Genomic DNA, 11222 nt, shown 5'->3' on the forward strand with positions numbered 1-11222 from the left:
AAGATTGCATTGCAAATTAATCTTAACTTAATAATAAAACATATTTCCAATACTACAAGCTTCAAATGATTGTTAAGTTTAATAACAATCTACTTATTTTGCATAAATTGATAAAGCAACAAATCAAGTACTCGTTACGAAATAAGATAACTATAGATAACTTCAATCGTTTCCAATAAGGTCTATACATACATGTAAATTATTTTCCATATCATCAATTCTATGATTGGCTGCTAATGATAAATAGTTTATTATTGGATACTCGAAAATGCCGTCTTCTATTCCATTAAAAAATTTGTTATATTTCTAAAGTTAAATATTCAATAATTTCACATATGTTCATTGACTTTTGTTCCATAAACTTTTCATACTTTATATTAGAGAATTTTTAATTCAAATTAAATATCATATTTCTTATAATCCGAAAATTATTAATAATCCAATGAGAGTGTTGCTTTGTACAGATAAAGAATTCAAATTGTAATTTATATGTGGATATACTATATATGTATTAATGTGTATACACGTATTATACAGACCCGCATAAAATGTTTTAATGTTTGATTTTTTGATTCTTTAATTTTTTATCATATAGATGTAGATATCGATGTTTAAAAGTACACGTACGATTCGCGTGAAAATTATTTTAAAAAACGGTATCTCCTTCTTTATTTCTTCTTCTAATATTTAATAAAAATACGTATAAATAATAACAAGTTTTTTACAGCTATTTTACTGATATCTCAAATTCATAAGGAAAGTATATTAGAATATTCAAAGATCAAAATTGAATGGACGAAATATTGAAGATTAGACGATTGTTTATTAGTAGCAAATTATGAACACGTCTACGTTATCGTCAAATACTTTAGGACATTCGACGGGACAAAGAACATCAGAATCACAAGATTCAGAGTTGACATCTAGTGGATCCCATACATGCAAAATTTTAAATCAAATAAAATCTGAGCTACAAGAACAGAAGCAACAGAAACGACTGTTGAAAGAATTGCATTTGAAAAGAGTACAATCATTGCGTAAAGAATTGGAATACCTTAAAGCAACCGAGTGGAAATATCAACCTATAGATCGGTACGTGTTTGATTTGTCAGTTAATTATTTCTTATTGTTAGAAAGGTTGAAGAAAATAGCATTATAAAAAATGTAACATTCGCAGATATTTGGACCAGAGTTACAGAAACTAAAAATGTTATCTTTCATGTATAATATTATTAATAATGTTTTGAGATATAAATTTTCTCCGCAACCGGAAGAAGATGACATAAATGTTGTCATAGCTAAGCTTGAAAATACTAAGGATGAAAGTACATTGACATCGAAGTATGAAGAACCCTATAACAAAGAAGGATGTTATTATAAAACAGGAAATGTTACGTTTGTCAATGATGATTATATTCTTATAGACAACCGTTATATGTGCGATGCAACCAGTGTACTAATTGGTAAACCTAAAGTTGGAGATGTGGTTTATTACTTAGCGTACAAAAAAAATGAGGATAATGATCAAAAAATATGTAAGATTATATCTGTAATAGAAGAGTCTTGGGATAATACAATTACTGTATCACAAACAAATATTGACAAAGCAGATATATTAATAAGAAGTATTATCGGAAAAGTAATTAGACGGGAGGGCAGGAAAGCATTCATTGATCCTAATGACATTTGTATTGATCTAGATAAGATAAATTCTGAATTTATCCCTGTAGTTGGAGATTGGTTGAAGGTAGAATCTTTGGTAGAGGTAAATGAGAATAAGACAGATTTAACTGGAGAAATTTTAGAAATTAGTAGAATACAACCTTTAAGATTCAAATTGGATATTGATGTTATAACTGATTATGATCCTGTAAAACAGTATGGAACAATTGGAAAAAGTATTGTATTTAATAAAGCTGCTTGTGAATCTGGTTATATACCTTACGTAGGTGATAAAGTAGCTAGTGATACTATAGAAAGTGATCAAGGCATCTATTCATGGAGATCTTTGTCTGTAGTTCCATTAGTACAGGCAAGAAAATTTTCATCATTATACGATAGTACCTAATTTATTTAAATATACAATTTATGATAATTTATTTCTAGGTGTCAGGTAAAACTAAACAACTTCCAACTTCAGAGTCTTCGCAGCCTTCACAAATACCACAATTCAATCTGGATACATTGATTAAAAATAAGTGTGGCATAATTATTAGTAATGACTTAAAAGTCAATATAAATATTCAAGAAGAGAAAGATGTATTTGTTTTAATACAGAATACAAGTTCTGCTAGTCATATTTTATGTAAAGGGTGCTTCATGTCAAAGAAAGCACAATCACAATTATCTTTAGTATGGCCTGCAGTTAACCAAACTACTACTTTAAATCCTTCTACAACAATTTCCTACCAATTTAAATGCAGTGCAAAGTTTGTAGGAATTTCTGAAGAATTATTTATCTTTAATTTTAAAGGATTCCAAATAGGAAGAATTTTTCAAATAATTGTTAAACCAAAAAATATCTTAGATACTCAAAAAAGGCACTTTTATAAAAAAGATAACTATGTTCCATTTATAGATCAACAAGAAGAATCGATGTATGTTCCAGGGATACGACCCTGTAAACCACCTGCATTTATAAAAATGCGTAATGGTGTGTTTAAAGTACCACAGCGATTTTGGGATGCTGTATTAAATAATTTAAATAAATCACAAGTTGAACATGAAATTGCAGTTGGAAATGCAATACCTTGTTTATTACAAAGATTATGTTTTGAAACATATAGAGATCGTTTTCATGCTTTATTGTATTTGGAAGAAATTGATCAAACTTTTACTATGCAACAATATGACATGGAAAGTGCTGTAATGAAACATTGTGGGGATTATCTTAGCTTAAAAGTAGTTGGTCTAGCAGAAAAACGACCTTCTCTCCTTATTGGTGATAAAGCTATAGTATCCTTCAAATGGGATAAACATCAAGGTATATATATTTATTTGCTTTTATTAACAGACGAAAAGGTCTTTATTCTGTTGTTATTTTTGTTATTGTTTCAATTGAATTGAAATGATATATTCAAATAAAAAATTATATTTATTTCTGAAACCATTATTAGGTAAATTGAAATATGAAGGATATATTCACAAAATGACAAACACAGAGATTTTCCTAAAATTTAATAAAAAATTCCATCAGGAATATAATAATGAAGATTGTCAAGTAACATTTAAAAGTTCTACTACTGTTATGCAACGTTGTCACAATGCTGTTAATTTAGCAGTATTACATTTAGGAGCTGAATTTCTTTTTCCTACACGTATTATTACAAAAGATCCACAAGTAATTTTAGATGTCATTGATACCGAAGAGAAAGCACCTCGTGAAAAAAGAGAATATAAACGAAATGGATCTGTTTCATCTGTATCTTCAAGTACAATTAGCGATAGTTCTGATAGTAAATTATTGCCAAAAGTATCAGTTGCAGAAAGACTTTTTAAAGTCAAACCTATGGAACAACCAAAGAATATAGCAGAATATATTAATTTAGTTACAGTTGATCATGATACTGATAATAATACTAAGAATATTAGTGAATTTAATAAAGATAAGGATAAAAATAAAGATAAAGATAAAGATAAAGATAAAGATAAAGACACTTTTATTAATTCTGACATAGGATGTAAAAAGCAAGTAGCTCCAGATTCTTCCAATACTCCTAATGATACAGCTTTAGATAAGTGTATTTCACAAATAAAAGAACGGAAATTAATTTGGTTTAATAAAACTTTAAATTATTATCAAAAAGAGGCTGTAAAAAATATCTTAAAAGGATTAGCTCGTCCTTTGCCATATGTGATATTTGGTCCACCTGGTACAGGAAAGACTGTTACTTTATGTGAAACAATTCTACAAATATTAACAATTCTACCTGAAAGTAGACTTTTAATTGCTACACCATCAAACAGTTCAGCAAATTTAATATTGGAGAGACTATTGGATAGTAAAATATTGAAACCTGGTGACTTGGTAAATATTTTTTATTTATTCTATTTGTCTTTAACTATATCATAGAAGATAATTTTTAGGTACGACTTATAGCGCATCATTGTCTAGACGATGGTACTATCCCAAAAAGATTATTGCCATACTGTGCAACTGCAGACATTGCTGTAGAAGGAACACGTCATAAATTAGAATCATCTGTCCAAGGTCCTAAGATTAATTGTACTATGAGTACACTTGGACGTCATAGAATTACAATTGGCACTTGTATTGCTTTGGGAGTATTATACAATATGGGCTTTTCTCGCAGTCATTTCTCTCACGTACTGATAGATGAAGCAGGCCAAGCAACAGAGCCAGAAATTATGGTACCACTAAGTTTCATTCATGCTAATCATGGACAAGTAATTCTTGCAGGTGATCCATTACAACTTGGTCCAGTTGTACAGAGTAGATTGGCAAAACATTTTGGTTTGGAGGAATCATTCCTCTCAAGACTACTTTATCAATTTCCTTACCAAAGAGATCCCGAAGGATTTGAAACTTGTTATGACCCAAGACTTGTAACAAAACTTGTTATAAATTATCGAAGTTTACCAGAGATACTAGAACTGCCCAATTCATTATTTTACAACTCTGAATTACAACCAAAGGTACTTATATTAATATCTCAAATAAAAAAATATTCGTTGTAATTTTAAATAATATATCATTTTCTAGATTTCATGTAAAAATAGTGACGAAGCGCAGCTTTTACGATCATTAGCTGAAGAATTGCCTGAAAGAATAGGATTACCACCAGCTATACTTTTTCATGGAATAAAAGGAGAAAATTTAAGAGATTATGATAGTCCAAGTTGGTATAATCCTGAAGAAGCAACACAAGTATATCTTTACCTTTTAAAATTATACAAGCATGGAATTTGTGCAGAAGATATTGGTATCATAACACCTTACCAAAAGCAGGTAAAAATTATAAATATATACATAATTAATTGTACTAATCATACTTATATATATATAATTGATTATGTACCTTACATCTCTCCTTATAAAGGTTTTGCAAATTCGACAATTGCTTTTGGAATTAAATATTGACTGTCCAAAAGTCAGCAGTGTTGAAGGATTCCAAGGACAAGAACGAAAAATAATAATTCTTTCAACAGTGCGATCCTCCACAAATTTTATCAGTGAAGATATCAAACATGCTTTGGGATTTATTGCTTCACCAAAAAGATTAAATGTTGCGATCACTCGAGCACGTGCTTTACTCATTATTCTTGGAAATCCTGAATTATTAGTTGAAGATCCATACTGGAGAAGTGTTCTCATCTATTGTCTTGACCGAAATAGTTATACTGGATGTAATTTCGTACCATTTCATCTTAATAATTCTTTTACAGAAACAGATAGTATATTGGATGAAGCTTAACATATCATGTATACGTATGTATCATTGGTATTGTAAAATATGTAAAAGACATCAATTATTTTTATTTTTGTATCACTTTTTTTTTTATTAACTAGGTGTTTCAACGCACTGATAATAGTTAGAAAAAATAAGAAAGCACATAATGAATAAGAAAAATATATTACATTTCTCTATTTAAATGTAATCGATAATAAGTAAATGTAATCATTTTTTATGTTTTAGAAAAAGTTTATTATTTCAAAAGATCTATATTGATTTTTTCAAAATGAATAAAACATTTTTTTTTTTTTTTATATAGTAAATATGATAGATTTTTATACAATGATGTACATAGCTACGCATCCAGCAGTAATACAGCGTGTATTCTTTAATAAGTTTATATGCTCGAGATAAGTTATAATGCTGTGTATCATCTTTGTATTCATATATTTTATCATACAGTTTTGTATAAGATGTTTAGACGTCACACATCCATATTCCAAGACCGATGATACTGTAAAAAAAAAATATGTTTACTTATAATTTTTAAAAACAGAAGTATATTATTATGGATTCTAAATTCTTAGAATAAAGCACAAATAAAGCAATATTTTATTTATAAAAAATATATTAATGTGTCACAAAATTTAAACATTCTACATTGTTAAATAATTTTGGAAGTTCATAAAAAATATTTTTTTTATTTTTACTAAATTACTATATATTACTATGATGAAGATAAATCATACAAAGAATGTTAATGTATAAAATATCTTGTAACTTAAGTAATCTATGCAAATAAATAGTGATGCATCTTATATGAGGCTGAGAATGAAAACACAAGAAAAAAAAACAATTACATGTTTTTTTATATTGTGTGTGTGTGTGTGTGTGTGTGTGTGTGTGTGCTGTGCGTGTTATATATACACACACATAAAATAGTTTTTTTCACCATCAGCAATGTGACTATCCTATCATGCTTTGATGTAAAAATCTTTTGCTTGTTGATATTAATAGCATCAAACTTTTTATAATAAAATTATTGACTTCCAACTACCTTTATTTCCACTATTATTGCGATTTGACAGATTCAAAACAAAGAACAAGACACTCTAAGTGGATTTTGTTACAAGCGATACTGACCTCTATTAGTTCCACATTATACTTACTGGATCCTGATTTTTCGCTTTTACTTTCCGTTCAATTAGATTTTCTAGAGCTTCGCTCCGTACACTTAATGTTTCGATTTTTTCCACCAGTTGTTGGTATGGAGATGCTGGCTGTCCACCCATTACAACATGTCCTAATTTACTGTCTATTTTTGCATCTAATCGAGCATTACGAATTAAATTAACTATCCAACATTCTGCTACATCTGCTTTCATATTTAATTTTTCCGCAAGCATTCTGGTAAATATAAGGATTATTTCAATTATAAAGTATCCTCTTTGAAATATATAATTATAGTAATAAATTCCGAAAATATACCCAATACTAATACATTGATGAATTCTGCAGAAAGTTTCAAAGATCATTAATCTAGCATTTTCCACAAACTCATTCAACAATGCAATAAGGAAGAAATCATTGAATACAACGGTTTGACATTGTCGCAATTTCTTTCTCGCACCGTCAAAATCAAAATTAACATACAAGTGTTCCAAAAATTCAGTAATAGGATCCCGATATGTGTAAGATTCCTAAATTATAAATAATGAAATATAAATGTGCTACAAGGAAACAAAATTTTTGTAGATGTTTAAACCAACCTGTTGTATCACTTTTACAAGATCTTTTAATATAGAACGTCGAGAGCGATTGACAATTACCGCTGCAGCTAAGTAACGTAATATATGTGGGCACATTGTTTGTATAGCATTTAGATAACTGCAAAAAAATAATATGTAATAAAGCAATAATTAAGAAAGATATATAGCGATACGATACATACTGAGGTCGATAAAGAAACATTTCAATAATCAAATCTCTTCCCTTAACATGATTAAAGAATACAAACAAGCTCCAATGAATAAGCCATGTACGTAACTGTAACACTTGTACAGAATTTCCAATAATATTACTATCAATATATTCTCTTAACTTGTTTACATCCTCAAGTGCAGTTTCCCAGTTTTGTACAAGAATCTCTGAAGCTAACTTGCCCCATAATACATTTAAATAATTCTAAGTAAAAATAAAAAGAGTTAGATTTGTTTACATAATATCAAAGATTATATAATTTAAAATAATGATACATAAATACCTTGTCAGTTGGTGGCATTATTAGCATGTAAAAATAAAGATATGAAGTGGAAACAGAATAATTACCACATTCATAACGATAATGTGCAAGTTTTACAAAGTTGTCCATCATTTCTACCCTAAACTATAAGATACAATTTAAATCAATCAATTGCGATAAAAACTATATCTTATAAATGAAGGATGATTATATCAATTGCATAACTTACATCAGATTCTTGAGTAAGATAATTACTCAAAGCCTTTGAATCTCTCATGTTTTCCATTTTCTTCATTACTTCTTCATTATTCATTAATGCTACGACAACGGAAACATTGTTTTGCAATATGCTAAGTTCTTGCAGAACACCAGCACGCCTAGCTTTTAATTCCTGTAGTAATAAATATTTCAAATTTTTATTATAGTATTACATTGAGTATATGATCAGAAATACAATAAAAATCCTTGATAAAGTTATATTTATATCTAATTGACACATACCTCTGGAACTTCCAAATTAGGATACAATTGTTTTCGAATATCAATTGTATAATCTATCATATTAGTTTTACTAAGAATATCCAATTTTGCTTGAAGTAATTCATCTTCGTCATAAATCTATATAATAATAAAACATGATATAATTTGGCAAAAAGAGACGCGAAAAAATATGTATATTACTTACTTGTTTAGCAGATAAAAATTCAAGAAGTGGGAAAACCAAATGACGATCCAAATATTGTCCTATTCGAGACGTTAAATCGTATTGTGCCATCGTGATTTCTAACAAATATTATAAACGTTGACTCTAACCACACTTAAAAAAGGAATGTTTCACGCAACGTGTTCTCCATAAAGTTTTCCATAAAGTTACTAGCGTAAATAATCGATAGATGATAGCATTGACAATTCCAATCGTTGGACAACTTCATTCGACTCTATTATAAATGATTCAATTCACGAGTCCATACATAATAGCCCGTTTTCATAGTATACAATAATACATATTCTTATTATTAATACTATATATTTCTTGTCTATTTATAAAAATGCATTAAATTGTTGTATAAAATAGATCTTCATTTATTTAAAACAAGTATGTATATCTCTCGTAACTTGAAAAGTAAAAACGTATTTAAATTGAAAACTTACCTACACACTAGAAATAACAAAACTTTCTAAAGTTTCTAAATGTCAAACGGTGGAATAGGGTGTTCTCTCTTTGTAATATTTAAAAGCCTGATCGAACTGCATTCTATTAAATACTTTCCTTAGTAATTTAGTCGCTCCGGCGATCCGGTAAATGGATGGAAGGTTAACTATGTTAACATTGTATGAACAATATTTGATATATTTTTAAATTTCAAGTGGCTTTGTGAATTTAAAATTTTAACACGATGCCACCTAAAAAAGCACCTGCTCCGAGTAAAAAAGCGGAACAAAAGAAGAAGGAGAAAGTAATCGAAGTATGTAAAAGTATCATATTTTTGTTAAAAATCGTTTCTCGTATTGATGTACACGTGTAATAACACGAATAATAATTTGTTATAAGAATGCATACTATCATTTACTAACACGTGTATCTTTTCACATTTTATTTGTAGGATAAAACCTTTGGTATAAAAAATAAAAAAGGTGCAAAGCAGCAGAAATTTATACAACAAGTAGAAAAACAAGTAAAATCTGGTGGTGTTAATCCACGAAAGATAGAAGATCCTAATGCTAAAAAACTTGAAAAAGAAAAAAAATTGAAAGAACAGAAAGAATTAGCACTTATTTTCAAACCAGTTCAAGCACAAAAGATAGACAAAAGTAATTTCTGATAAAATTTATTTATTTTTATTTTTTTTTATTTTTTTTATTTATTTATTTTTTTTTTTTAATCATTATAATCAATTATGATAATAAATTTACTATTTCTAAGAATTTTTTGGAGATTTTTTAACATAATTGGGATGTACAGGTACGGATCCAAAATCTGTTATATGTGCATTTTTTAAGCAAGGACAATGTGGAAAAGGAGATAAGTGTAAATTTTCTCATGACTTAAGTATAGAACGCAAAGCTGAGAAACGATCTTTATATTGTGATATGAGAGATGATGATAAAGAAGCAGATACCATGGATAAATGGGATGAAGATAAGTTAAAAGAGGTTGTAGAGAAGAAACACGGAGGAAGTGGTCACCGACCTACTACAGATATTGTATACATTTTAATAGACTTTATTATTATTTAATTAACATTAATGTAATGTAATATTGATATTATATTAAATACTTTAAATTGTAGATCTGTAAACATTTCTTAGGAGCAGTAGAAAAATCAAAGTATGGATGGTTTTGGGAATGTCCGGTTGGTCAAAAGTGCATCTACAGACACGCGTTACCACCTGGTTTTGTTCTTAAGAAAGATAAAAAGAAAGAGGATAAGAAAGATGAAATTTCATTGGAGGATTTAATTGAAAGAGAAAGAGCAAATTTAGGACCTAATCAAGTATGTGTTTATTTTTATAAAATTTGTTCCATTTATTAAACTGTTATAAATTTGAATATCTAATTAAACTTAACAATATTGCTTGAAATAAAATATTTTCTCACTCTTTATACATTGCAGACAAAAATAACTTTAGAGACCTTTTTGGCTTGGAAAAAGAGAAAATTACAAGAAAAGAAAGAACAAGCTATCAAAGATGAAGAAAAAAAAAGAAATGACTATAAAGCAGGTCGTCAAGTGGGTATATCTGGTCGTGAAATGTTCTACTTCAATCCAGAACTTGCTGCTGGAGATGGTACTTTTATTAGTATTATATGTCTTGTCAACTTCAAATTGACCACAATTATAATTAATTTCCTTATATGTTTGTTTGCATCAGGTATTGATGATGGTGATGAAGCAATATCCAGTTATGTACGTGAAGAAGATGAAGAAGAAGAAAAGATTGAATACAGGGAACTTGATATGGAGCGACTTGCCTTTGAAGCTAGTGAGACTGATACTACGGGTATAACAGTTGCATCTATGGATCGTTTGAAAGCTAATGGTACTGCTGAAGACAATAAGGATAGTACTGGTAATATATTTTATAAATTAACAATTTATAGAAATGATAATGGCGTTTTAATAATCTGCCATTTTCTTTTCAAATAGTGACTGTAGGAGAAGGTGCAACTGCCTTAGCAATAAATGAAAATCTATTTATGGAAGAAGATTTAGAAGATTTAGAAGAAGAATTAGGGGACCTGGACTTAGAGGAGTGATCCAGATGTCCCATTCTTATTTCTCCTCTCAATATATTAATAATATTTGCCTATGATCATATATCTGTATTGTCCAGAGATTCATTAGTCATAAGTATAATGCAATGTGTCATTATTTACTTCAACCTATAAACAGGAAACCTAAAATTAGATACTGAGGGCTGGTCTCGCGCAAATAACTAAAAAAAATGAACATCATCTTGTTACAACAATATTTTTAGCAATTTTTATTTTATACATTCATTGGAATACATAAATTTTAACTCTGTCCTATCGAACTCAACGCAAGCCATTGTTGATATATATA

At 28.6% G+C, this 11222-nt stretch overlaps 3 protein-coding genes across 5 annotated transcripts; 2 read left to right on the forward strand and 1 right to left on the reverse strand.

Annotated features, from left to right (window-relative positions):
• The first annotated feature begins 140 nt into the window (after nt 1-140).
• Nucleotides 141-6474, forward strand: LOC127062696 (RNA helicase Mov10l1-like). 2 transcript variants are annotated; one of them, XM_050991352.1, is made up of 8 exons: nt 141-656; nt 728-1092; nt 1178-2032; nt 2107-2983; nt 3117-4027; nt 4087-4656; nt 4724-4969; nt 5061-6474. In XM_050991352.1, exons 3-8 carry the CDS (start codon nt 1208-1210, stop codon nt 5433-5435), a joined length of 3804 nt encoding a protein of 1267 aa, XP_050847309.1. In that variant the 5' UTR covers nt 141-656; nt 728-1092; nt 1178-1207; the 3' UTR covers nt 5436-6474. The 2 variants fall into 2 exon arrangements, with proteins under 2 accessions (XP_050847309.1, XP_050847310.1); XM_050991353.1 differs by lacking the exons at nt 141-656; nt 728-1092 and having other exon boundaries at nt 1202-1341; nt 1425-2032.
• LOC127062719 (eukaryotic translation initiation factor 3 subunit E) lies at nt 5643-8559 on the reverse strand. Of its 2 annotated transcripts, none has more exons than XM_050991403.1 (9): nt 8342-8559; nt 8158-8274; nt 7886-8047; nt 7678-7800; nt 7366-7598; nt 7184-7301; nt 6903-7114; nt 6558-6821; nt 5643-5928 (listed from the first exon to the last, which is right to left on the reverse strand). In XM_050991403.1, exons 1-8 carry the CDS (start codon nt 8429-8431, stop codon nt 6563-6565), a joined length of 1314 nt encoding a protein of 437 aa, XP_050847360.1. In that variant the 5' UTR covers nt 8432-8559; the 3' UTR covers nt 5643-5928; nt 6558-6562. The 2 variants fall into 2 exon arrangements, with proteins under 2 accessions (XP_050847360.1, XP_050847359.1); XM_050991402.1 differs by having other exon boundaries at nt 6584-6821; nt 8342-8556.
• Nucleotides 8560-8914: 355 nt separating this feature from the next.
• LOC127062722 (zinc finger CCCH domain-containing protein 15 homolog) lies at nt 8915-11193 on the forward strand. The gene is made up of 7 exons (XM_050991406.1): nt 8915-9122; nt 9261-9468; nt 9620-9861; nt 9948-10151; nt 10272-10446; nt 10531-10728; nt 10806-11193. Exons 1-7 carry the CDS (start codon nt 9054-9056, stop codon nt 10913-10915), a joined length of 1206 nt encoding a protein of 401 aa, XP_050847363.1. The 5' UTR covers nt 8915-9053; the 3' UTR covers nt 10916-11193.
• The last annotated feature ends 29 nt before the right edge of the window (nt 11194-11222 follow it).

Source organism: Vespula vulgaris, chromosome 3, assembly GCF_905475345.1.
Source record: "Vespula vulgaris chromosome 3, iyVesVulg1.1, whole genome shotgun sequence".
Taxonomy (NCBI): domain Eukaryota; kingdom Metazoa; phylum Arthropoda; class Insecta; order Hymenoptera; family Vespidae; genus Vespula; species Vespula vulgaris.

Bases quoted from the DNA above. Each gene is read 5' to 3' on its own strand.
- LOC127062696 (XM_050991352.1), top strand. From the start codon at position 1,208: ATGTTATCTTTCATGTATAATATTATTAATAATGTTTTGAGATATAAA. The intron at 4,028-4,086 runs GTAAATATTTTT...GATAATTTTTAG, and splicing joins TATTGAAACCTGGTGACTTG to GTACGACTTATAGCGCATCA. The intron at 4,657-4,723 runs GTACTTATATTA...ATCATTTTCTAG, and splicing joins ACTCTGAATTACAACCAAAG to ATTTCATGTAAAAATAGTGA.
- LOC127062719 (XM_050991402.1), bottom strand. From the start codon at position 8,431: ATGGCACAATACGATTTAACGTCTCGAATAGGACAATATTTGGATCGT. The intron at 7,599-7,677 runs GTATTTATGTAT...ATTTTTACTTAG, and splicing joins TAATGCCACCAACTGACAAG to AATTATTTAAATGTATTATG. The intron at 7,302-7,365 runs GTATGTATCGTA...ATTTTTTTGCAG, and splicing joins ATGTTTCTTTATCGACCTCA to TTATCTAAATGCTATACAAA.
- LOC127062722 (XM_050991406.1), top strand. From the start codon at position 9,054: ATGCCACCTAAAAAAGCACCTGCTCCGAGTAAAAAAGCGGAACAAAAG. The intron at 9,469-9,619 runs GTAATTTCTGAT...TGGGATGTACAG, and splicing joins AGCACAAAAGATAGACAAAA to GTACGGATCCAAAATCTGTT. The intron at 10,729-10,805 runs GTAATATATTTT...CTTTTCAAATAG, and splicing joins AGACAATAAGGATAGTACTG to TGACTGTAGGAGAAGGTGCA.